The sequence below is a fragment of the Sciurus carolinensis genome, chromosome 17, assembly GCF_902686445.1.
Source record: "Sciurus carolinensis chromosome 17, mSciCar1.2, whole genome shotgun sequence".
Lineage (NCBI taxonomy): Eukaryota > Metazoa > Chordata > Mammalia > Rodentia > Sciuridae > Sciurus > Sciurus carolinensis.
In genome coordinates this window covers 26,626,184-26,653,623 of record NC_062229.1, presented here as the reverse complement: position 1 = coordinate 26,653,623, position 27,440 = coordinate 26,626,184, and the positions used below count along the sequence as shown (strand labels likewise).

At 37.9% G+C, this 27,440-nt stretch overlaps 1 protein-coding gene across 3 annotated transcripts; it reads left to right on the top strand.

Annotated features, from left to right (window-relative positions):
- Window positions 1-832: 832 nt before the first annotated feature.
- Window positions 833-26,221, top strand: Abhd5 (abhydrolase domain containing 5, lysophosphatidic acid acyltransferase). 3 transcript variants are annotated; one of them, XM_047532045.1, is made up of 7 exons: window positions 833-970; window positions 10,789-10,874; window positions 13,495-13,867; window positions 22,228-22,382; window positions 23,215-23,326; window positions 25,060-25,246; window positions 25,864-26,221. In XM_047532045.1, the coding sequence occupies exons 1-7, from the start codon at window positions 924-926 to the stop codon at window positions 25,951-25,953; spliced, it is 1,050 nt and encodes a 349-aa protein (XP_047388001.1). In that variant the 5' UTR covers window positions 833-923; the 3' UTR covers window positions 25,954-26,221. The 3 variants fall into 3 exon arrangements, with proteins under 3 accessions (XP_047388001.1, XP_047388003.1, XP_047388002.1); XM_047532046.1 differs by lacking the exon at window positions 833-970 and adding an exon at window positions 5,769-5,787; XM_047532047.1 differs by lacking the exon at window positions 25,060-25,246.
- Window positions 26,222-27,440: the final 1,219 nt, after the last annotated feature.

Below are 27,440 nucleotides of genomic sequence, written 5' to 3'. Positions count from 1 at the left end.
TAAGGTCCTCTTCACATGCCACTGCCTTTTTCTCACAGTCTCTAGAATTGTGAGGTTTATTATAAATGACCCAGGCTCAGGTATCATTTTATAGTAGCACAGAATGGACTAAGATAGAATGTGATGAACTGAGTTTTAAATAAATGGTAGTCTAGGCTCTGTGAAGGCAGGAGTTCTATTTAACCCGTCCTTTCCCAGCACCTAGAAAGGAGTGGGCACATAGTACGCCCACACTAAACACAAATGGATAAATGGTTGGGAATGGTATAATTATAAAAGTAATTTGTATCTGAGAGCTATTTAGGCTTCAAAATAGGTCAAAAATGTTGACATTTACATTGGTGATTTTCTCCTTCAGGAACCCTAAGTTCCTAAACACCTAAGTTCCTTTCATCCCTCCTGTGAATTTAAAGCCTACGGTGGGGGTTGCTGGTTTGGGTCACTACTGTAACACCAGCACCTAGAGCCTCTGGTGAAGGGTGTTGTAAGTCATCCTTTCAGGGGGACCACCCACCACCCGGGGCCCTCTGACGCAAGACCAAACACAAGAAGAGGACTCTTTCAGGGAAGGGATGCACCTCAATCCCCAGACTACCAAGTGCTTGCACAATATGCTGCTCCTAACAATCAGTACCACCGGGTGACCTACGAATGTACTCATTATTCGAATGAGTTACTACCTAACTCTGTCGGGTGAGTCTCACCAGTTGCCCCAGGTTGACTGCCCCAGCGCGTCGGACACGCAGACGCATGCGCAGCTGGTGGGCGGGGGCGAGGCCCCCCGGGCACGCGCAAGCGCGGGGATGCCGGTGGGTGAGTGGCGCATGCGCGAGCAGAGCGGCCTTAAGAGCGGCTGCGGCCGGGGCGGCGCAGTCGGCCTGTCAGCCGGCTTCCAGACGCGTCCAGGTCTTTGCGCGGCGGATATGGCGGCGGAGGAGGAGGAGGTGGACTCCGCAGACAGCAGCCAGGGGTGAGTGCGGCCGGCAGAGGGGTGCGTGATTCTCGGGCAGCGCCCAGGATTTGTGCCCAGCTTGGCAACGTCGGGCAGCGGCCTTGTCCGGCCCGGTGCGCGTCCGCGCGGTGCCCTGACGTGAAACCCCGCGCAGCTCTGCCCGGCAGGCGCGGTCAGCACCAGCCCCCGGGGCGTCCGAGGTGACCCTCAGCGCCGAGGGCCGCTCGCTGTTGTGTAAGTGGCTCGGCGTGGCGGTTGGGTGACCGCGTTTCCGGACCCGCAAAGGGACCTGGCTCTGCCCGGGCATGGACGGCGGTGACCGACTGTCCCCGCACCTGTCCCGGAGTCACTGTCCACCTCCTAGCGCCGCTGGGTCTTGAAGTTCGCGCTGTGCCTAGGCTGGACGGAGACGGAAAGTGCTGCGGGTGGTTCCTCCCCAGAACCCGAGGGAAAAGGGGCGGCGCCTCCCCAGGAGTCCCCAGAAGGAGAGCCCGAGAGAAGCGGGGAGTTGGGGTGTCGAGGGAAAGGGGTCTGGGAAGTGGGCGTGTGGCTCTGAGTTCTGACTTACAGACTTTATGGAAAGAGGTTAACCCTTCAGATGTGGAAGTTTCGAAAGTGAAAATTCATCTTTCAAATGTAGATCCTTTACTGCCAAGCTGCACTCTTTGCTGGAGAAGTGTGTTTGCGTGTGTGCGTGCGCTTGCCTTGCCTCCGAAAAAAGACAAGTGTAGGAACCTGGAAGGTGAAAAAATGTGAAGTTTTTCTGATAGAGGTAGACTGAGTTTAAATATTCTTTTATATCCACAACTAACTTCATGCAGTTGTGAGTAGAAGAGTAATTAGTTGGTGGAAAAGTTAAATTACCATAAAGATTGCTACTCCAGATTGTCACTTTCTTTATGTTGGAAAGTAAAGTTCTCTACTTTTCTCTTATAAATTAATTATTTTGACGATAGTTTTACTTAAGATGTGTGTGGGGAAGTTTTTTTTATAGGAAACCTAACCTAAATGATAGAATATGAAGTATCATGGAGACAAGGATATTTGGAAAGATTCCAGAAGGGGGAAATTGTGAAATTTTAGAAACTAGGTTGTTCTTCTGAGTTTTGTTTATATAATGAAAGAGTCCACTATTTTGGTTTATTGATGAACTTCCTTGATACATCAAGATGAGTTGCTAAATGTCACATGGTGGCAAGTAGGAACCTGTCTGGTACCTTGTATTCCTATCAGGTTTGTTGGAACATTTTTGACTCTTTATGAGACTACTTACAGGTGGAATCTTTTGGTCTTGTTATTGTAGGGTTTGAGAGTCTAGGGCACAACCATGAAAAAGGAGTTTATGGCTTTGATGATAGCTGGAGGTCATTGAGGGCACATCATTAAAAATCATTAGTGACTGACCAGCAATAGTCCCTGAATAGAGGTGGGTCTCCCTGGTATTCTTGGAAGTACACTTGAGCAATGTCCAGTGTCCACTCTGGTGAACTGTACCAAGCGAGCAGAGAAGACTATGTTTCTGTTCCTGCTGGGTGTGGTCATATTAAACCTAAGGTCCTAGGTATTCCTGTTCCTATTTTGCAGTTGAATTTGCCACCAACAAGTAGGAGGGCTAGGATGGACCCCTTTCCCCCCAAGCTGTCTGGAAATTGCTAAGGCATTTCCCCCACATTTCTGCTGCTTCTCACTTGGATTGGGACTGATGGGATGTTTGACTCTTGTTTGAGTCAAGTTCCCTAGACTTAAGATGTTTAGGGTTTAGGTGGTGCCTTGGTTTGGATATGGTTTGAGCATCCTACATGTTGAAATTTAATCCGTCTGCATCATGAGATATTAAGAGGGTGGAAACTTAATCAGTCTATGATATTTAGAAGTGGGGCCTTTGGGAAGTGATTAGGATCAGATAAGGTCTTTAGTGTGGGGTCCCAATAAGTGTCCTTGTAGTTTCATAAGAAGAGAGAGAGAGATCAGACACATATACATACTGTATACTCTCATGCTCCCTGATTCTTGCATTGTGATTCATATGTCACCTCAGACTTTGCCGGCAAGGTCAACCCCAATGTAGCCCCTTAATCTTGTGTCTCCTGAATTATGAACCAAAATACCTCTTTTCTGATAACTTTGTCTGTGATGTTATCTTATGGACAACAGAAACAGACCAGTACAGATGGGGAGATAACATTAACAAGTGAAAGAATTTTAAAACACTCATCTGACAGTTTTTTTAAAGTATATAAGTCTTGTCTTTTCCTTTGTGACCTTAAGTGAGGATAGGCTTGCTGGGGAGCCATTTTGCTTTCAACATCAAACCTTTTCAGTTGTAGTACAGTTGAGAAAGTGAAATGTAGCAAGAGTGGGAAAGACTTCTGTGAATGGCTATAAGGTTATCTCAGAGAATGATTAAATATCAGTGAAGTTTAGAGAAAAGTTGTCACAAAATAGCTCATTTGCAGAATAGACTATAAAATGGATGGTTTGCAGCGATGTACTGGAGTTGATTTGTACCAGTAAGCTATTGCTAAATTTTCAAGAATTTTGCAGCAACCAATTGCTAAATTCTCGGGAATTTTACCTTCAGTAACTTGAAATTGGCTGTGGTAGGAGTATTTACACCATGAAAATCATTACATGCTATAAATAAGATATAAATAAAAGATTTTTCTCTCTACTCCATGCCTTAGTTGGCTTGCAAACATCACACTAGGTTTCCATCAGAATTTGAACACAGTTCTTTGTGTTGGAACTAGAAGAGTGGGTTTCTTTTATCTTAAAAAAAAAAACAACAACAAAACCGCTACTTCAATCTATGCCTTCCACCTTGCTGCCATCTCCCCTTTTATAACCCTTGCCACCTGGCTTCTTCAAAAATCAAGAAACTCCTCAGTGCCACCTCCCACTAGCATTTTATTTTTCTCAGCACTTCTCAGATCCTTTTCAATGTTTGATAACAAACTTGATAGCTACTTCTTTTTGAAACTCTCATTAGACATTCTACCTCTTATGACATTTTGCTCCTTGTCTTACCTGCCATGAACAGTCAACTTTTATTAGGTTCTCTTCTCTTAACTCTTTCCTAAATGTAGTGATTCTCCAAGAGTCTATCTTCATCTTTGTTTTTACTTTGTGCTTTGTTTACTCATTCTGTGAACCGTCTCATCTGTGGAGGAAACAGATCTGTCTTCTATATTCCAGTGATGCTTCTAGCTGTTGGATGCTTATATCTGATTCATTAAATTTAACATGTTCAGATCAGGACCTTACTCATACAGTACTTCCCTTAAACTAGATAATACAAAACCAGCAAGACTCTTGACTTCCCTACTTTTATCAGGGCAATTACATTCTTTTGTTTTGTTTATGTATTTAGGACAATTGTATTCTTCTGATCATCCAAAATCACAAAGGTGACATTATTGTTTGATTCTCCTTCACCCCTTCCCTTGCCCCTGAATACCAAATCTCTTACCAAGTCCACTGGATTCTAAATGTATTTCCTTTCTAGTTCCACTGTTAACTGGGAGCCACCTGGTTCAGACCTTCCTTATTTCCTCCTCTGGATTATTGCCAGCCTGGTAACATGGCTTTCAGCATAGCTCATTTCATTCATTACTTCTACATTTCCAAAAAGACTTGTCCTGTTTGCAGCACAGTAGCATACCATGTGGCTTTATTATATTTCCTCATATACAGTGGCTTTATTATACATCCCCAACCTGCCCATAGAGCTCTTTGTAGGCAGTGCAGCTCCCACCTGTCTTTTGAGTCTTACTTCTTCCCTGAGCGCTGTACTCTAGGTAAGCTTTAGCCTTCTGGTTTCTTAAAAATGTTCCTTGCTCCCCTCTCATTTTTCTGTGGTTTGATTCACATTGTTCTAACCCAAAACAGATTGTGAGTCCCTTCTCTAAAGTCCATGGTATTTTTCTAAACTTTATTTATGGCACTTATATCAATATTTCCTAGTATAGATTTTGTATATTTGTTTTATCAGCTTAGTGAGAACAAGGCTTTTGTCTTACTTAAAAGTCTGATAAACCCTAAATGGGCTTTAAACTTCAATACATTTTTGTTAAATTAAGCACTTCAACTATTGTAAATTTATACTGACACAAACATTAAGATCAAAAACCCAGGAGTTGATAATACATTTTGCAGCTGTGTGAATTAAGTTTTTTCATCATAAGATATTCAGAAAAGTTTGAATTTTCATAGGACAACAATTAGGATTATGAACTTAAATTATACTGGGGCAAATGGGAATAGGATTCTATTTCTTGACCTTATATGAACCATCCCATGCCTCACTGTTGTGCCTGCTCTCCAAAATGTCAATCACAAGCCAGCAAATGCAAATTTCAGTCCTGTGACAAAAGATTGTAAAGTCCCAGAGGTGATCCATTTAATAGAAAACAACACTGGATAAGTATTTCAGAGACACTTGTAATTCTGAAGGAGTTTTTAAAGACTTGAACTATAGTATTTATAATAGCTATTCTGAAACAGTATATTGTCTTAAAATAGCCTTTACTAACTGATAGAGTTTTAGTCTAACTGCATGGTTTTGTAATTCCTCATTCTTGATTGTGAGTTAGTAAAGTAAATGGAGACATGATTTTATTAAAAATAACTGTTCAGTTTGAGACATAGGATTTAAATTGTTATTTTATTTATTATCTAATGGATAAGTTTATATTTTAGAACTAACAACAAAATGTTACTCTGACTTGTTAAGCTATGTGAATTTAAATGTACACATGTCGCTTCTTCAGGTTTGTTTGAAGGTGAGGTCATGGAAGGGTCTGACTTGAATGGTGTGTTTTGCTGTGTGAGAGAAGGTAGGAAACAATTGGGTGGGAGGGATTTTACTAGCACATGGCTTGTCTAAAACACTGAATCACCAGCAACAAGTCTTTAAAAAATTATAAACTAGAAGTGGGGGTGGGGGTGGAGAGGGAAAACTCTTAAGTAATGTGTTAAAATTAGAGGGTCTGTGTTGACATTGATATGATGGTCAGTGATAACTTGAGTCATTTAAGTATCATTTATCTAAAATAAAATGGTGTTAGTCACTTAAATTGTAGTTATATGAGACAGTCTTTTTCTCTTTCCCAAGAATAGGATTTAAGAAGTTAGTTCCCAAGAAAGAAGGCTTTTAGTTGTGTTATAGTTTCCAATTTGGAAGTTTTTAATTATTTATTGGTTGAGGGATTGTTTCAGAATACATATGTAAACAACTCAAGTTAATCTGTATATTGATAATAAAAATTAAAACCTCATGGTTTCTTTAAATGAGAGAATTAGTGTGCTTGCTTAGTTTAATTTATAGATAGCAATAATAAACTTACATGATTTTTTCTTGACTGTACCAGTTTAGGGATGGAGGCTATTTTAAAGAAAACTATAATCTAATGAAATCCTTTTTACTTATAACCTAATTAGAGATGTTATTTTGAGTGGCCAAGAGTGTGTGGAAATCTACCAGACTTCTGTATATTTTCTTCAGAATACTTTGAAACCTCTCTCACTATTTCACAATATTTATAGGTTGTGCAATTCAGGTTTAGTAATACTATAGATAGTCAAATGTCTTGGAGAACAAAACAGGGATTACCAGGAAACTTAAATGTTCATGGCAAGGGGTACAGTGTTAATAATGTTGAAAAACAAAAGATTAGGTAGAAAGTTAAAGGGAAAAAACTAATGTTCAGCTCTCAAACTCAGGATAAATACACTCTAATATGTTTAGCACTTCTCATTTGACTTTCCTTAGAATTGCTTCTTCTAATGTGGTCTTTTGAAGTTTTTCTTACTCAGAAGTCTGCTCGTTAAATTTTTTTTCTCTGTTTCCAGCTACAGTGGTAATGGAGCAAGAATACTTTTATTTGGTTTTTGATTGAATGCTTTAAGTCTTGGGTCCTTTGCCTTGCTAGTAATACTAGTTTGGGGCCTCTGATGGGGCTGTGTAGGAATCCTTTGGGACACATTCCTAACCCATCCTGGGGTTAACAGATGTTTACTTTTGGAAAGTTGCAGTCCCTGTGAATGACTTTTTTTTTTGGTATTACAGTGGATACTTTGATCTCCTGAAATTAGGGTCTCTGCAGTGGATGATAGTGCTTACTGATTATTTGCTTAAATAAAATAGAGGAGTTAGGTTTTGCTTTTCTATTTATTTTCTAAGAGGCAGCCCTGTGTCTAGTTCACTGTTTTTTAGATGGGCCATGCAAATTTTTACTTTAAGTTTTGTGACCTCAGAAGAATGGCTAGACATCTGATAGACTCTGTCCTTAGTTCCAGTCTTCCACATGCTCAGTCTAGGGACTGCTGAATAACATCAAATGGCATAGAAAATTCTGTGAAAAGGGGCAAGGTCTCTTTGAAAATGAGGTTAACTTACCCAAAGGACAGGAGGCAGGGTTGGATGGGTTAGTTTTAGAGGGTTGAATCAACAGAGGTGGGAAGATAAGGTGTGGGAAGTTTTAAACAAAGAACAGTGAGTTAACAGGTGAATAGATAGATCCTTGCTTTTCAGTCTTTTGAAGTGTTCCTTTGAGCCAATTATGCATACGGCATATCCTGCAGACTATCTCTAAGACAGAAGTAAAGGACATTTCTATATAATGTCTATCATCTGGTTAAAGTAAACCTGGACAGAAACATTGTCAGGGCTTAGGGGAAAAGTGTTCCATTACAAATAAAAAAACAATGTTTTATTATATTTTGCTAAGTATAGATTTTTTAGTTTAAATATACTTTAGCAAAAAAAAAAAAAAACCACACACACACACACACACACACACACACACTTAAAGTGCTTTGATGGAAAGACTTCTGTGAACACATGAAGAGAGATTGCCTGTCTTCTTGTGGTTGAAGAGCCCTAATTTTTTTAAATTAATGCACTAGGTTTACAAACACTGAGTTGAACTGATCATTAGGAAGCAAAATTCATGGGCAGATAGTCCTATCCTTTGAAAATTCATTTTGGGATAAATGGTAAGTTTGTGAAGGCAGGCCTAATTGCCATGTTATAGACTGGTATATAACTTTTTAAATTCAAGTACCTTGTACATCATTAGGATATAGAGTCTGAATTTTTTTTTGAATGTAATTTTGTTAAAAGACTGAAACAAAGATGGTTGTGTTTTCTTTGCCCCAACTTGTTTATGATGTCAATTGGAGCAATAGTGGATTACAGTTCATTTTTTTTTAACTGACCTCTGATTCTCTCCAGCAAAGAGATGATTTTGAGGGATATTTACTTAAGAAAGTTGATGAGATTGAGTTTTAAGTAATTTTCCTGGTGGTGCTAAGTCATACTGTTACAGTCAGAGACCTAATGACTGGTCAAAGACAAATGAGCTTTAGCTCAATGATAGGTTACTTAAAAAACAAAACAAAACAACTGAAGGTCATTGTATTTTTAAAATGTTAATTGCTTATTAAACACTTTGTCCAATAACTGAAAAATGGTTGAATATATTGAGAAATTAATTGCTGGAGCCTCGACTCTTTTTCCTAATTTGTAAATAGGTTTACATATAGACCAATAGTAATGTTTTCTATTGTATTTATACATTGAGAATAAGTTACAGGTAACATTTGCAAAGGATACCTAGAGGTCTTTGCATCTTGTCGTTTTACTGCACGAGGTTTGAAATTGACAGCATAGAACATTAGAGCCTCATTATAATGGAGACTGTTAACATTTGTTACATTTCTTTAGACCGATTCTGTACATACTGTTGCCGTAATATAATTACTTGGCTATAAAAGCCTGACCAAGTACACTACTTATAGTACTGTCCTTTGACCGTGTGTGTGTGTGTGTGTGTGTGTGTGTGTGTGTGTGTGTGTGTTATGTAAAGTAAGTTGATCATAAACCTAATAGCTACACTTTTTTTTTGGTTCTTTTTTAGGGGGTTCAGCTCCTTGCCCTGTCCATATGCCAGCTTATGTTAAAGAACCTGTGGTACTTTAAGTACTCTGCTTGTAGAAATGAAACCCATCTGCCTTTCTTTTCACACTTCTGATATTTCTTATTTTCTTATGCCAGAGACCCACAGTTCTCAAGTCTTTACATGACCATCAGCTAGTTTGGCACTGGGTCTGAATGGATGACTTTTCAGATTGACTTAGCTGTCAGTGCGGTAGGCAGGTAGGCAGATAAATATTTAAATAACCATAGCACTAGTAACTGAATCTGTAACAGGGGCCAAACCTCTGCCCTTGGTATCAGAGTCAGGGATGATGTCTCAGAACAGGTGAGTCATTCTGGGCAGAGGTAAGAGCTAGACAAAGAGACATGTAGTATTATGAAGCTTTGGGAGTAATGAGAAAGTATGGATTGTCAAGAATGATCTGTGCTGGCCCAAGGAATGTGGACCTTGTCTTGTGCATAATGGACAACTCCTCAAGACAGTTTAAGGACAGTAATCACCTGAGAAAAAAAGGACTTCGGAGTCACTCAGAATTGACCTTGAAGTCTCTACTGTGTCATTTACTAATTGTATACCCTTAGACCAAGTGTTTTCACATCTGTGAGAGGGGGATAATGCATACTGGGAGTACCCTGGATTGTAACATTGATCATTCAACAAGCATTGCTTATTGAGCACCTATTGTATATAATATCCAGAGAATTACTACAGGGAAGGAAGTGATGTAGGATGAACCTTCAAAACTTAGAAAAAGCTGGGTTTTGGATCAACCTTTCCAAAATTTATCATGTTTCTCTGCTCACACCTATTCTTATTCATGTGTTCTCTGTCATTATAGTGACACCCTAAGAATACTGAGGATCCTTATTATACCGTTATATTCAACTAATTACCAAATCCAGTGTGTTTTGCTTTTAAACACTCCTTGGCCATATGTTCTTGTTGTATCACTGTTGCCAAGATTTTGTTTCAGGCTCTTAACCTCTCATCTGGAATCTCTAGTAGTTGGTCACTTTTCCTCTTCTATTTAATTTTTCTTTCACTAGAAAGTTCTTATTTTGCCAACATGTACCAAACCCTTTTCAACTGTCAGATAGATGACTATTGAAGCTTTACCTTGTCTCAGATTATTCAACTCCTGCTGCCAGGCCAGGAGTTGAAGGCTCACCCTCTCCTAGCAAAGTGTGTAGGTTCTAGCTGCTCTGCATCTTTCTTCACCTGTTGCCTCAGACCTGCTTCCTTGTTTTCTTTCTTTGGCTATCTTCTGAAACATGGTTGGGTGGTTTTTTCATCTACTGTTTACTAAAAGCCAAAGCTGTTTTGTTTTTCTATTAACATTAAACTAGTTTACCCTAAGCAGATTTTACACAGGCATCTCCTTACATTCATACATTCATACTGGGGGTATGTTACTACTTTTTCTCATGAGATTTGGACCTCTTTCTTTTAACTTTGATTTTTAATAAGGGCTCTCTTCTCTCAACCCCCATGGCAATTGCCTTTTGTACTTGCTGTGAACCTGCCATACAAATGAACCTACTTTAACTTTTTTGTATTTCTACCCTGATAAGAGGCTGTCTTGGACTCAAGGAAGAATGCTTTTTTGTTTTTTCTTGTTCTGCCCATTTTTAGCCTCGACTTTATTATTTGGAATCTGACTGTCCATGAAGATACAATGGACTTTGATATGTACTTGTAGGTACACAGGCTGAAGTTGAGTATCTGTTTCCCTGTACTTCCTATAGTGCTTTATACCTGTTGAATCACTCGTGTCACTTGTAGCTCACTGTCACACAGGTAATAGGTTCCACTGCTGCTTTTCTTCTGGGTGTTTAATAGTTGGGAGTTGAGGAGACCATGAACTCACCCATTTGCATTTTGCTTTTGGTTCTGTAGGTCAGGATGGCTAACTGGTTGGCTTCCCACCTGGTGCCCTACATCAACATCACACCTTAAAGAAGCTGAAGAGAAAATGTTAAAATGTAAGGTTTTCTTCTTGTAAGTTACCAGAACTATTTACTAAAATAGATCTGTTATATTGCATTGCCCTGAAACTGGAGATAAGATTCTGTGGTGTGTTAGCTATTGGCAAAAGAACTTTTTCCTCTTCTGTGTCATCAAGTGCCAAAATATGGTGGGCCAGAGATTCTCAACTTTAAACTCTTAAATTAGTAAGGATCCCAAGCAGCTTTGTTTATAGGTTATTGTTATCAATATTTACCATAACAGAAATTAAAATTGAATAATTGAAAATGTTAATTCATTAATTTATTTGAAAATAATAATAATTCTGTTGAAGTTAAAATAAGTAACATGTTTGTAAAAAAAAAAGATTAGATACTCTCCAAACAAAAATGTAGTGAAGAAAGTAATGTTGTTTTATATGTTTGCAAGTCTCTTTACTGTCTGGCTCGACATAAGGCATCTTCTCATATCTGCTTCTACATTCAGTCCCTTGGGTCATAATTTATCATGTGATCTCTGGAAAACTCTGTTCTCAGAGAATGAGTCTGAAAAGGCAAATAAAAATTTGCTATTAATTGTGAAAACAGTTTTGACCTCCTCAGAGGGTCTCAAGGACCCCTATATACTTCAAAAAGATTCTACATATTACAGAACCTGGTATAGTAAAACAAATACTAGATTGGAACTACATAACCTACATCAGTCACCAGCTGGCCTCAGGATCTTGGGCTGGCCACTTTGCTCAGCTTTCCATTTCTTAACCTGTAAAGAGAGAGGATAGGATGATCCACAGAGTTTCTTACAGCTCTAGCATTCTAGGATGCTTTAGTTCTATGTTTATGCTGGTACGGAAACCTTTCTTTTTGTTGTTGTTTGTTTGTTTCTTATAAGCACTGAAATTTTATCCAAACTTCTGTTAAGTCATTCCCAGGTGGGTGTAGTTTTTTTTTTTTTTTTTTTTTTTTTTTGGGGGGGGGAGGGAGGGTGTAGTTTTAAGTACTGGTATTTATTGTTTCGTTTTGTTGAATGGATTACATAATGTGAATCATATGCACGATTATCTTGTACATATGTGTAGATGTTCGTTCGCACCTATTTTTCATCCTCTTTACCATTAATGAATTTTCTTGATGTGTATTTGAGGATTCAGTGCCTAGTTAAAGTAACCTAGGAAAGGATAATTAGTCATCTTACTTGGATGTTTAACATAAAAATTAATTTCTACTTACTCCATATATTTCTACAAAACTGTGAAAGTTGTCATTATGGTTTACAAAAATAAGGAATTGTTGTAAGGAGGTTAAAAAAAGGGTGGTAAACATTCAATCATGCATTTAACAAACGTTGATTCCCTATTCCTGGTACTAGGGGTGCTAATAGGAATGAGAATTGGTCCCTGCTTCAATATCAGACATGAAAGCAAGCAACTAATACAATAAGACAAGCTGTCTGCCAGACATTACAGATCATTTTTATGGGAATATTCAGCCAACTGTGTTCAAAATGATGAAGTGATTGGGTTGGGTACTAATGCCAGATCACCTCGTTATCTAAATTAGTGGCACCCGCCCCTTAGGGTCATGGGAGTTGAGAATATTCTGAATGAATGCTGGATTTCTTCTTTGCCACTGCTCTGTGAATACAAAACCTGAAACTATTTGTTTGATTAAAGAGCAGAAATACCCAGTTCTCCTTGTTTTGTCCACGATAGACAAATATGCACAAATAATTAAGCGGTATAAAGTTGCTAATTTAATGTAAGTGAATCTCAGATTTAGTTTCAAGTATAGTTAACTTTAGAGGGTGTTCATGGTCTTTAGTCTTGTGGCATTGAACAAAAGTAAGAATTTTGCTCTGTAAAATCATAATTATTTACATTTTCTGGACCATGCTAGACTTGAACTCAGGTTGCCTGGTGCCTCATGCTAAGGAGTTCCTACCATACATACCCTGTCACCATTTTTCTACTAAGCATTGAATGACTTAAGATTTCAGCTTTGTGTTTAATATGGATATCTTTTTTTTTTAATAACAGAACTGGGTATGCTCTACCACTGAGCTGCATCCAGCCCTTTTTGACTTTTTGTCTCACTAAATTAGCTAGGCTGACCTCAAACATTGGGTCTTTTTGCTTTAGTCTCTGGAGTAGCTGGGATTACAGGTGTGAGCTACCCTCCCAGCTAATGGACATCTTTAATCATTCTCTAAATTCATGAATCTTTTCATGATTCCTTCAAGCCTGACTTCAACATTCAATGCTTAATCCATCAAGTGTTTTACAAATTCCAGGTGGAATTCTTTTATTATTGTCTGCTAAGCTAGTATCCTAAAAATAATGGGTTCAGTGACCACCAAGTTCTTCGCATGGAATACCGTTATATGATAGAGTAGAAAGAAATCAGGAGGTAATGTGATTTGCCAAAAACTGACCACAGATCTTGGGGCTTGTCTGATCATTTAGAATTACTTGTTTCAATAAAATATGTCTTCTTTCTTTTTTAGGGCTGAAAGAGTAAAGGCTAAAATCATATGGTTAAATACCATATGGTTTCTAGATTACTAATTTTTTTATTGCTTTGAGTATCTCTTTCTTAGAAGAGATGAAACTAAGCAGAATTTCTCTTATGTTTTCATTAGGTGTCCCCTGCACTTACAAAAAGGAACCTGTTCGTATATCTAATGGAAATAGAATATGGACACTGAAGTTCTCTCACAGTATTTCAAATAAGACTCCACTTGTTCTCCTCCATGGTTTTGGCGGAGGTCTTGGACTCTGGGCACTGAATTTTGGAGATCTTTGCACTGATAGACCAGTCTATGCTTTTGACCTGTTGGGCTTTGGACGAAGTAGTAGACCCAGGTTTGACAGTGATGCAGAGGAAGTGGAGAACCAGTTTGTGGATTCTATTGAAGAATGGAGATGTGCCCTTGGATTGGACAAAATGATCCTGCTTGGACACAACCTGGGTGGGTTCTTGGCTGCTGCTTACTCACTGAAGTACCCATCAAGGTAAGTGGTGGTGACAGAAGAGATGGATCATAACCTTGGTTTCCAAGTGCTGGTCTCTGGTTTCCATGTTTGATGATTATTGTTGTCCAAGCCTTTCAAGATGGACATTCTCTTGAAGGACCCTATAGGCCAAATAGCCACAACCAATGGCCAGTTTAGTAGTTGAAATAATGACATCAGATTTCCTGGTATACAAGCTATACATTAGTAAGTTTGATAAAGGACTTTATAGTTGTTATTTAGAAATGTATAAAATTTAGTGTATAATTTTAAGCCACAAGTCAAAATTATTCTGGTATTATTATCATTATTAGGCCTGTGGATCTAGCAGGCTTTTCTTAACCATTTCTAAATTATAGTAAGTTGTAATGGGAACCACAAGGTTAGAATTTGAAGATCTAGGAACTAGTGCTATCTTTGTGACTGGAGCAAATCATATAACCTCTAAACTTTAGTTTCCTTCATAAGGTATCTGGCATGGTTTTTGATTATACAATTCCCTGACCTTTCTCATTATAGAACTGTATTGCAGTCATTGAATTAATGAATATTTGCTTCAGAACTTTTCTAGCATTATTTCCTTTCTTTACCTTAGTTTTTTATGCTATTTCCTATTCATGTTGCTACTCTGAGAGGAATTTGCATTAGGATATAAGAAAATCAAAGAAAAACATCATTGTTTTGCTTATCCTTTGGAAAGAAACAAAAAAATGAATATCAGTATTTTTGTATATTACCAATGTATTTTTCCATTTAGTCTAATTTTTAAATCTAGAATTGCAACAGACTTTGACATTGAGATCTGTGAATGAAACATGGGATGATAGTCATTTTCACAGAACCTATATGCACTTTGTATGAGGCCACCCTATTGCATAATTCCAGGTGTGTCGTTCTACACAGCATTTGGCATGCTGGGCAGCAGCCCTGTGTGCCAAAGTTTTCTTCCTCTTGGCAGAGATACTTTTTCTCCACAGATTCATTATCTAAACTTCAGCAGTAATACCTGGTGGAGAGATTAGAGTTCTGTATATGCTAGATAGTAATAGTCTTGTCAACTGGCAGCTCTGTTCTCTTTCAAAAGAAACACAAATGTTCTCCTAGTTAGCATTTTGGGCTTATTCTCTAATTCTCTCTTAGTGATAGACACCTAGCTGTGTTTTTGGAAAGGAGAAGGAAGTGAATGATTTCCTGATATAAGACAGCAGAACTTTTTGTGGGAGTTGGCCTTCCTTTGTTTTTTTATTAGGTGTTTGTTATGTCTCTTGTAATAGTTGTCATGTGGTATCTGTGGAGAGTTCAGACACTGGTCATTAATTCTTAGAATCCTGGCCCTTCATAGTAATCTACTGATTAGATCATTTGTTAAGATTTTCATGTGCAGTTATGAAATGCTCTTTTGAAATAGGGAGAATGCAGGGCTCCAGAATAGAGTGAACACTTTAAAACCATCATTAAAAGAAGAATAGCTACAAGTATCTAAATCAAGGCCAGTGATCCCTGCATTGGACTGACTACATTTTAGAAAATGATTTTTTAGATTGTTGTACTTAATGCTAGAAATAAAACTTGAGTCCGTGTGAGGAACAAGAACCACTAAGTAGTAGGAATAGATGTGACAATGCTTAGAATAATTAGCATGTCTAAATTCCTGTGGTTGCCACCAAATATTATACTCAATTAGAGTGTGTTGGATATTCCAGACAATATCCTTACCTGCATAAAACTTAAATTATTAAACACAAGTTAATTTCAAAATAGTGACATCCTCTATCCCAATCATGATTACTACGAGTGTATGTGTTTAAGTTAACCTGGAAGTGAGGTTAAGCATTTTGGTGTTCCTTCAGGTTGGCCCCACTACTGAATACACAGTTGACTGCTTCTCTGCTCTAGCACACACACAATATCTCTACTGTTATCAAGCAATTGACTTTGTATCAACAAAGCAAGTGCAGAACCAACTACTCTAAATGTCTCTTCCCACTTTTTCTTGGTCCAGGTAGCATTTTTATTATGCTGTCATAAGATTAAAATGAATCTTTGAGTTTCCAGAAAGATCTGAGGGAGAGGAGGGAAAGGGGTTTTGAGGTCAGTGAAATTCAAATAACTTCTTTTGTTCATGGTGCCATTTTTGTGTCTGTCTCTCTCCTTCTCTCCCTCTCCCTTCCTCCCCCACCCCCTCTTCCATTCTTCTTCCTCATTCTTTCTCCCTTTCCCTTTCCCAATGAACTTTGAGACATACTTTCTTCTTAGACTTTTCAGATATGATAAATATAATAACCTTTCTTTTTTTTCTTTTAGGTAAAAGGGCATCTTCATTTCTGTTGTTCCATGCATGGAGGGGGAAAAAGGCAACATTATTTTCATTGTTAGCATTTAGTGTCCCAATCCATACCTATTCCCATCCTTATCTTTTATGGGCAACCCATTCTTTCATTCTTTGTTTTTAAAGGACAGTTTGAACAGAAGAGTGAAAAAACCTAGTTTACTGTGTTTGCTTAGGAGGGATTCTTATGATGGACTAGTAGGGATGGGAGCCAGGGGAGAGGGAGGGAGGAGAAAGAGCAGTAGGGAGGATGAATTCTGTCAAAGAATAATATATGCTATGCATGGGACTATCACAGTGAAATCCATTTATTTGTACAATTAATATGATCAGAAAATGCAATTGAATATCAGAAAAAAAGGATTAGTATGATAGAGAGCAAATAAAAACTAATTAGTATTTACTGATTATTTGGGTGCATTAGATCAATGTGGGTGGTTCATTTATATGAGCAGCTAAGTGCCTCTGTGTGTTTTATAGCCTCACTTGTGTAATGATCCCATATTCCCCCAAGATTCTTGATGCCGATTAAAAACTGAGTATTGCTGATTATGGTAGTGCACACCTGTAATCCCAGCAACTCAGGAGACTGAGGCAGGAGGATTGCTAGTTGAAAGCCAACCTCAGCAAAAGCAAGGTGCTAAGCAACTCAGTGAGCCCCTGTTTCTAAATAAAATAAAAAATAGGGCTGGAGATGTGACTAAGTGGTTGAGTGCCCCTGAGTTCAATCCCCAGTATCAAAACAAACAAACAAACAAACAAAAACCAAAAAGACAAAAAAAACAAAAAAAAAAAACAAAAAAAAACTGAGTATTAAGCACTTATGGTACTTTATATAGAAGTACCTGATGGTTCTTTTCATGAATGAAATACTCTAATATTCCAGCAGGTTGGCTGTGTTTAAATAATGTTGAGTGATTTTTGTGTTTTGAGCCATTTTGCTTCACTTCTTTTTCTTTAAAAAGAAAATGTCTAAAGAGTTAGCTGAGCTCCATTCATATTACACATTTGTTTTGCTGGGTGCAATAGTGCATGCCTATAATCCCAGCAACTCAGGAAGCCGAGGGAGGAGGATCCCTAGTTCAAAGTCAGCCTTAGCAGTTTAACAAAGCACTAGGCAATTTAGCAACTTAGCAAGACCCTTAGCAAAATTAAAAATAAAAAGGGTTGGGGATGTGGCTCAGTAATTAAGCATCCCTGGATTTAATCCCCAGAACCCCCCCCCAAAAATGTTGCTTTAAGTCACATCTATCTTTTTACAATAGATGGTATTAATCATATCTAATTAAAGGAATACCTCTGTGTTTCATCTTGTCTTTCATTTGTTCATCCATCAGGCATATGCCAGGTATTATGCTATGCTAGAGTGGCTAGTGAGCACAAGGGAACAAAGCCCAGAATTCCAGTGTGTGTAAGGTTTCCCATATGCTGGGAAAGAGATATGCATTAAACATCCACATAGTAGCAATAACAGCTGTGATGAGTGCTGTGTAGGGAGGTGGGCAGTGTCGTGAACCTGACCTGCTCTTGAGGTCCAGCAGTGGTTCCCTGCAGAAGTACTGCCTGATCTCAAAGGGAATATTGGGTGGCAATATTCTAGGCAATGTGATAAATTCCAGAAGGCTTATACTAGGCAGACACCTGAATTATTCTGCAAAGGCCAGTGTGACTGATGGGCAGAGAAGTTATGAGTTGCTTAGGAAGTGACTCCAAATGAGGGCACACACCCATGCTCCTACCCCAAAACAATCGTAGTTCATCTCATTTGTCTTGCTACAATGTCTAATAACTAGAGATGCCATCTGTAATTTCATTATTAGATTAATGTGCTGGTCACAAACAGTAGGGCCACTCTCTGTATGAGGTGTTTTGGACTGCCATTTGGTAAAACCTGCTTCATAAGAGAGTAAAGTAAGCCAGCAGTAGTAGCCAAAGATAACCATCACTTTTCTTTCACCTGTGTGCTCAGTTTTTCCTTTTCCCTTTCTTCCTACTCCTGCTGCTTAGGACCTCATACAAAGACACTGTTGGTGTTTTATAGGGATTTGTTATAAACTAGGGAAAAGGAGATTATGGAAACTTTTAACTTAGAAAATGTTTAGCAGAGATCCAGTCTGAAGTTAAAATGAGTAGGTTATAACTATTCTTCACTAATGAAGATAATTTTTCAGATAATTTTATCTTGAATAGTTTCCCATTGATGTGACCTGGCTCTGCCTCCTGATTATGCAGACCTAGGCTGAGCAATTCTTGCTGGGTCCTCTTGAGAAGAAAAGCTGTTCCATTTGACCTGGTGTTGGAGGAACTTAGGTCGATCTATGCAGACCTTCCCTGTCTCCATACCCCTAGTGGAATAGAGCCCGTGGGGATATCTGGGCTAACTTCTCTTTGAGAATGCTGCCTTTGTGCACTGACTTGAGTTCTTTCTGATTTTTTCCTGTTCCTTTCCTTGTTCCATTAGTCGGTTTGGGAATTAATTGGTTTTGTCACATTATGTCCAGTTGGCTATTGAATTTCTTGAAGTTCAGGTTTATATACCCTTGTTAGCATTTAGACAAAATCAAATCTCATCCCAGTGTTTTGGTGCAGGCATTATCCACAACTTTGTCTTTAAAGCTATAACTTGCTCATCATCTTCGAACTCAAGGCAAAACCCTAGTGACTAATATTGAGAAGAATGCCTTTCTGTGTTTCAAAAGGGATGGATTGTTCTCTTTCCTGCCCTGCTGGTTCATTGTTTTTCCTGTAGTTTAACTTGGTCTCTAGTTCTTGACCAAGATGTCTAGATAGGATGACTCACATACCCTGTCTTGTTAGATCCATTCTTTACCCTAAATGTGAACTAACAATCCCATCAGGGTGTCCTCTGTAGAATATTAGAGTATAGGGTGTGGATAATTATCATAGTTTAGGTATGCATTAAAACCAAGTAACTCCTATCAAGTGAGGACTTCATCTTTTCATTAGGAGCAAGTAGAGGAGAAGACAGCCTGGGAACTCTGTCCAGTACATAATAAGCGTGAGCCAAAACCTGCGATCAGGCTTTCCTGAACAATGAGGTCAAATGACTTGTTGCTCACCAGGCTGGCCACTATCTTCTCTTGCCCCCTGGAATAAATTCTACTATAGAAGTTTTTTCTATTTTTGCTACTATAACTAGTTTACATTTACTGGATACTTATTTGATTGCCACCAACCTAAGTGCTTTGCATGGTTTATCTTATTTAAAAATCTTTCAATAAAAAATCAATTATTTTGTGAGGTCTTTTACATGTAGTCAAAGCAGATAACATGGAAGTAAGTATAGTTTTAGATTGTAGTTGTAGAGTTTTTAAAAATTATTTTTAAACATTTTGACCACAACCCTCAGTACAAATTATGTGTGTGTATGTGTGTGTGTGTGTGTAAACAAAAGTTTTGTGGGACAATACTTACACTGTTTTATTTTTCTATTCCAGATAATACAGTTTTATTTAAAAAAAAAATACCAGACTGGTTCTTTACCCTCTAAATGGATTTTATTAACCACAAATAAGTAATGGCCTGTGAAATTAATAAAACAAATACCACCAGTAATGTTCTAATGTCATCTGGGGAACCATATCAATCCAGGCTGAACCAACTCCTAGGCTTACTCTATAATCATACTTTATAAGATGTGTATATTGTTATGGATAAGGAGCAAAAGGAAATATGGGAAAGCATAGTAATCCACATTGACTGAACATCTGCCATGTGCTAAAGCACCATGCTAGGTTCTGAAGACACAGAATTCAACAATTCTTGGGCCAATTTACTCCTTTCCAAAAACAAAAAGAGGTTATTTGCCCTAGTATATGTGTGGTTTGCATACTTTATTAAACTGACGTTTTTACATAGGGGTGATATTTTGAAGATTATATTAAGCAAGGGAAGCAAAAAGTAAAGCAAAAACAGAAATATCATTTGTCTAGAGGAAAATGAGACTTTCCTCCCTCAAGTTTTCCTCTGTCCTCCTACTTTTTGGGTCAGTAGGTCAGAAAGAGCATAGAAAAGACTGGACAGGATCCCTTAACAAATTTGTAACAAAAACTTAACAATCTTTTAGGGTAGGGTATGTTTAATAAAGAGTTCATCTTTTTTAGGAGATAATTCAATGATGACTAATACTGGCTATTAACTAATATGAATCCTTGCTTCTTTCAGCTAAGTGGCTGTTTATCAATTCCACTTGCCCCTCTGGGATGCTTCCCCCTCCTGAATATCAGTGTGTGGTATAATAAATAAATTTGGGAGATGGCCAAAGTATAAGACAACTTTGTCATAAAAGAAAAACTCACTTCCAACCTCTTTCCTATATATTAGTAGAAAATATTTTCATAAAACTTTAAGGCTGTAAAGTGGTGGCAAATGCTTGTAATCCTAGCTACTCAGGAGACTGAGACAGAAGAATCACAAGTTAGAGGCACACCTGGGCAACTTAGCTAAACTGTGTCCCAAAATATAAAATTAAAAGAATTGGGGGTATAGCTCAATGATAGAGCACCACTGAACTCAGTCCCCAGTACCACAAACAAACAAACAAACAAACAAAAACCTTTTAGGCTGTAAAAGCACACTAAATACATGGAACTTCCTCATTTCGTGTATCTCCACTCAGATTCATAATTGTATTCATAAATCTTCTCAATACTTTGAAATCTAGAGTCCCCTGCTAGAGCTGACCTAGAGTTGGTAAGTTAAGCTTTGCCTTTAGCTATATGGTACTTAGGATATTTTTAGGACAGAAAGTCTGCCTAGTAAATTTGTTGCCATCTGTTGGTATGCTGGAATGGGAAAATGGTTTTAGCCCCAGTTCTACCTTAACTAGCTTTGTATCCTGAGGCAGGTCATGATGATATGTCTCAGCTTCCTTCCCATCTGTGATGAAAGATTGGACCAATTATTCACCAAGGACCCATTGAGCTCTGTGCTGAGTCTGTTCTAAAACTTTCCATTTGAAAAAATGCAATCAAAGTAAAAAACTCATTATCTGATCCTTATAAGTGCCAACAAAATAATAAAAGATTTGATATAAGGAATAATGCCATCTATGCACGTTTTAGTTTCTTTACCTTTCATTTTCACTTATGACTTAGGAAAAGGACTTTAGAATCATTATGGATTCATCCTTGGGAAATTTTGGCAGACATTCGTTGGCTTTTTGGTTACAGCAGAACATTGTATTGCATCAGAAGACCTTTGCGCTTGGTTAAGAATCTGTATGATGTGTAGAAGCATGACAGCCACATGGAAGTACTCTGATAGTTCTGTTTTTTCTTCAATGGGAACAAGTTTCATAAGATGGAAAAATTAAAACTATTAATGAGATAATTTTATATGAAGTTGAAATTAATACATCTGTTGTGTAAAAAAGAAATTTGGGAAAGGATTAGGAACAGAATGTAATGCCAGTATGTCATGGTGTCAACAAGTAGAGTAGATAGATTGTTCCTTTTCACAAGATTCTAGACTCCAAAACTAAAGGACACATTTTTAGTTCATGTAACATCATTCTTATATTTGTGAGAAAGTTCACTTTAAGTTCTTTTGAACGCACCTTAACTCCTAACTTTTCTTAAAATTGTTAGAAGATTGATTCATAGGAGATTATCATTGGTATCTGAGGCTATTTTATTACAGTGCGATACTGATCTTTAGTCATTTCTGCAGTGTCAAGATATATGGAATCATTTGATTTTTTTTCTAAGTGGTTATTCATCTGTATCATCTGCCAGAATGTAGCCTGGACAGGTGATCTTCTCTCAAAAAATAATTTTGTACCCTGCTTTCACACATCTTTTGTTATCCACTTGTAGATATTTAAAAATTAAGTCCTCTCTCTACCATATACCTCTCAAATCCTGCTGAGTCTTAAGAGTTTAGCAATCATTCTTCTCGATAACATGAATGTTTTTGAAAGTGATCCACTCTATGTTTATTGTAAAAATTGTTAATTCTTTAGAGGCTTAGAGTAAATTTGCCAAATGAGCGTCTGTTCTTTCCTCAAAAGGGTTAGTCATCTCATCTTAGTGGAGCCTTGGGGTTTTCCTGAGCGACCAGACCTTGCTGATCAAGACAGACCAATTCCAGTTTGGATCAGAGCCTTGGGAGCAGCATTGACCCCCTTTAACCCTTTAGCTGGACTCAGGATTGCAGGGCCCTTTGGTGAGTCCTCATGTTCTAGGAAAGCAAAATGTTGACAGATTAACAGTAGACGAGGCAGGTACTCCTTGCTTGTAGTTGGGGGTGGCAGAGGTGATGTAGATTATCAACTGCACCATAAAATTATTGGTGGAGTGGTATAATTCCTTCAGAGATAGGAAGGAAGAGCCAGTAAAGAAGCAAAACCTTCAAGAGTGGGTGGTGGTACAGAAAGAGAAACCAGCCATGGGCTAGGACCCTAGAATGAAAAATTGTGACTGGAAGAGACATCGGCTCTTCAACCTCTTTCTCTGGAGGCCTTGCCCCTACCTCACTCCTCAAGAGGGACTGTGGGTCATCAGGAATGACCTCAGCAGAGAGTGTTGCAGTGTCCCAAACAGAAGCTCTGAGTTTATTTTCCCACAGAAATATTTACGTATCCCAGTTCACCTCATGCAAATGCTGGTGTGTTGTAGTCATCAAGGGGATACAAATTAGTAAGTTAATCTTATGTACCAACTGCTCTGTTCATTGGTCATGTTCAGATAATTCATTTTCCTGTAAAAACAAGTCCTAGGAAACTAACATATATGTTTTTGAGCCCCCGAAGTGCATCTCTAAGTCAGTATACTGCATTCTTTAATTCTTATTTTAAACTTTCCATAGGGAAATTGAGGAGAACAACTGCCAGGATGTGTGCTTTTTTTACATCTAAAATGTATATTTGAATACATGTAGATGTATATACACACAATACTTAAATACTTATTATGTGAGCAAGCATTAAAATTTTTGGTATTATTTAGCATGTAATTTATAATTTAAAATATACATGTTTTTATTTCTTATTTAATAGGTTTAAGTCTAGTTCAGCGGTTAAGGCCTGATTTTAAACGGAAGTATTCTTCAATGTTTGAAGATGATACTGTGACAGAATACATCTACCACTGTAATGTACAGACTCCAAGGTAAGGTTCAATTCTAAATTTGCTGTTTGTGCAAACTTTTTTTTAAATATGTGAGTTCAGATTTTTGTCAGTTAAATAAATTTAAAAGGACAAATGTCTAATACTTCTTCTTTTTTTTTTTTTTTTTTTTTTGTGGTGCTGGGGATTGAACCCAGGGCCTTGTACTTGCAAGGCAAGCACTCTGCCAACTGAGCTATCTCCCCAACCCTGTCTAATACTTCTTAATTACTCATATATTAATAGAGTGCCCACTATATAAAACATTGTTCTGAGTTCTGATGGGGTATTAAAAAAAAAAAAAAAAGAAGATGTACTTTCTTTCCCTAAAGTGCTTTTTTGCATAAGTTGAGGAAGTCTCAATCTTAAGAATCTGTAGGAGATGATTGGGTTGTGAGTTCAGAAAACACACAAAGCAGCATTTCCCAAATAGTATAAATGTTTCACCAAAAAAAGGGGTGCTGTTTAAACAAAAGTAAATGGTCTTCTGCACCATGGATCTTCTTAGAACCTTTACTATACCTGAGGGTGTTGACCTCCCAAGTACATGGGAAATGCTTTGCAGCAGTTTTCAAGTTCACTCATGATTACACTCTTCTTTTACTGAGCAGCTCTTAACATCTGAATAGCAGCATGAGAAACACAGCTGCAGTTGGTGAGATGAGAGGAAATATACAAGTGTGTGCATAGTAGCCAGAGAAAGCAAGGAGGCCAGACATCTTTTTAGAACATATGACTTAAGGATATTGGGTGCAGGGTACCAGTGGAGAAGGTAATTGAAAGATAGGGGACAGGTAGGAGGACAAAGCCCTAGAGTTTCTAGAGTGGCGTAGGAAATGAAGAGCTGCAGTTCCTGTGCTCTGTTGTGCACCAGAATTATTGAGGAACCTGTTTTGAAGACTGGATTCAGCAATTCTGGGATTTATCTCAAACAGTTCAAATACTTCAAGCAGTTTCTAGTTTTTTTTTTTTTTTTCTAAAACTAAGACCTGGACCCAAGACTGGAAGGCTCAATGCAGAGACATCCTCCTTCCCTTTTTATCCTCCCTTTTTATCTCCCTCGGAAAAAAATATGTCCACCTACTTTATTGAACAGACTGAGGTAAATTGAACAGAATTGGTAAAAGTGCTCTTGGCAGCTACTGCTAGTTATAGTTGTAGCTTCCATCTTCTCAGTAAAGAAGGTTAGAAGTTCTCTGCCAACAGTGAGGGAGGCTGGAGGTTTGAGATCCTCAAGGGATTGAGTTTTTGGGCAGTCAGGTCTGGTGATTGATGTCTGCACACTTTATTGAGTTGTTACAGCAGTTTTTAGGGGGCTGTTCCAGGAACATTGATCCATTTTCCTGTGTGGTCTTGGAGGCTGAGGCAGGCAGGTTGTGAGTTTAAACTTGGCAATTTGGCAAGTCCCTAAGCAATCAGCAAGACCCTGTCTCTAAACAAAATATAAAAAAGGACTGGGGATGTGGCTCAGTGGTTAAGCATATCTGAGTTCAATCTCTGGTTTCAAAAAGAACAAAAAATAAAAGAATGCAGAAATGGACCCATCATTGGAGTTTGCAAGAATATGTTCTTCATTTAACTGTGATATCTCTTCCTAATTAGTAAATTCTACTTAAGCTAAGATTTTTATTAAATGCTGGAGAAGCTAAATGTGGGTGTGCTTTGATAGAGGTGAGACTGTGATGCATATTCATCTCCAAAAGTTAAGCAATGTGATTTTCTCCTTCCCCTTAAAGTGGTGAAACAGCTTTCAAGAATATGACTATTCCCTATGGATGGGCAAAAAGGCCAATGCTTCAGCGAATTGGTAAAATGCACCCTGACATTCCAGTTTCAGTGATCTTCGGCGCCCGATCCTGCATAGATGGCAATTCTGGCACCAGCATTCAGTCATTACGACCACATTCATATGTGAAGACCATAGTAAGTGTGTGGCTTGGTTTTTGTTTTCCATTGGAGGTGAAATTCCTCTTATGATCTCCCTTAAAGTGAGATTTTGGGTTGTCATGATTTCACAACCAAGCTATACCTGTAGTCTCAGACAGAGACCTGATCTCCCATGTGAAGGAGGCAGGGTTTGAGCCACACAGATCTTCATGTCCCAACAGCAAATTACCTTTCTGAGGGGCTTTCTCGTCTCTAGAGAGACTAAAATAAACACTGGTCAAGTAGCATCTCAGCTAACTCCCACCTCAAGACAGCACATTCTCAATTTGTTCAGTTTCTCTGTCGGCTCACTCATTAGTGGTCAACTGAGAGTGGAGTTGGGGTTTGTTTGTTTGTTTGTTTATTTGTTTGTTTTTTGAGGTGGGGAGGGTAGATATTAAAATTTTATTAAGATTCAGTAGATTTTCCTATTTACTCTTAAATCTTTTTGATATCAATACTTGATAGTTACCATAGCTTAGTCTTTCTTACTGTTTTATCTTATTTTTTAATATAGTGGCTCTCACTTTTATTTTTAAGCTTCTTTGATTATGTATCATTGTGTTTTATTAAATGCTTCTACACACTGACAATGACTGCTTTTCTTTCCCCAGGCTATTCTTGGGGCAGGGCATTATGTATATGCAGATCAACCAGAAGAGTTCAACCAGAAAGTAAAGGAGATCTGCAACTTGGTGGACTGAGCACACTGAAGTCCTTGTAAGAACACCTGGTGACTGATAAAATTCTTGAGCAATAATCCACAGTACCGTGAAGATTGAAGAATGCAACCCAAGAACCAGGCAGTCTCCTTGACTGCATCTTGCACATTTCTTTTTGAAGTCATTTGCACATTTAAACCATTTAGTGCCTTCTAGAAGAATTGACTCTCCTTTCTCCTACACAAAATTGAAATACATAAGAGACTCTAAATTTAATGGTTTTAAATAAAAGGTTATTTATCCCTCTGTACTGAAAATCTGTAATTTTTCAACTAAGATTTTTTTTCATTTTTACCTAACTTTGCAAGTCAGGTATTTTTATAATGCAGTCTATATTACAAATTCAAAGAAGTGATTTCTGGGTCTGTTTTGTTATGTACTATAGAAGTGCACTTGATATTCTTTGTCTGATTATATTTACCACATCTACTAACTTAAAGTTAATTCAAATTCAGTTTATTTTTACGTAAAAGTTTGTCAATTGTTTAGAATCCTTCACCTGATTTTAAATGGAGTGACAAGAGCTGGGTTTGTAGCTCAGTGGTAGAGAGCTTGCCTAATATGCAGGAAGCCCTGGGTTCAATTCCTAGCACAGAAAAATAACTGTAATAATGATATTCTAAAGATTAAATGGAGTGACAAAATAGGTTTTTAGTTAAAAGGATGGTATTCAATCACTAGCATTAATTTTTCTGGTTTTCCTCTTTTATATTTAAAGCTGCAAACCCATGTTCAGCATTTTAAATGTGATAAAATCTGTAACAGCATAACTCCTGTTAACTTCTATGTATAGCACAGTTCTATACTTCTAAGGAAGAATGACATTAATGCTTAAGGGATTCAAATAGTGAAAAACCTTAACCAAAAATCCAACCCTTTCCTCTCCCGTTAATGTTATCCTTTTCCCAGAACCAAGGTGCAGCAACTAGAACAGATTTCCTCACTTCGGGGGATTTTAGAATTGTTTCCTTCCAGTAAGCCAAGTCATATCGTATTTTCATGAACATTTTCATGACTCTTTAGATGGGTGCTAAAACTGGATTGCATTTTTACCACTAAAATAGAAAAATGGGTGGTGCTGTTGTCTCATGGCACCAAAAATGAGCTCCCACTTGGGTTTTTTATTGAGTATTGTGTTAATTAATTATGCATACTTGAATTTATATTACAAAAATTCTATAATGTTGATTGTACTATTTGACAGTGACTAGCACCAAGTGTAGCACTTTCTTGCAGTTTTAAAATGAGGAAAACTTTGAAACTGTGAAAAAGTTCCATGTGGTAACTGACTGCCGAGAAAACCCTCAACAAAGGAAAATTGAATATAATTGTCACCAGCAAGGCATCTTTGCCTTATGTTTTGCTAACATTGCTTGTCGAGGAGAAAGGCAGGCTGTGTAAATAAAAACAGTGAACTCTAGAGCAAATAATGGTTTGAGTTATTGTATTTTTTAAATGGTTAATTAGGG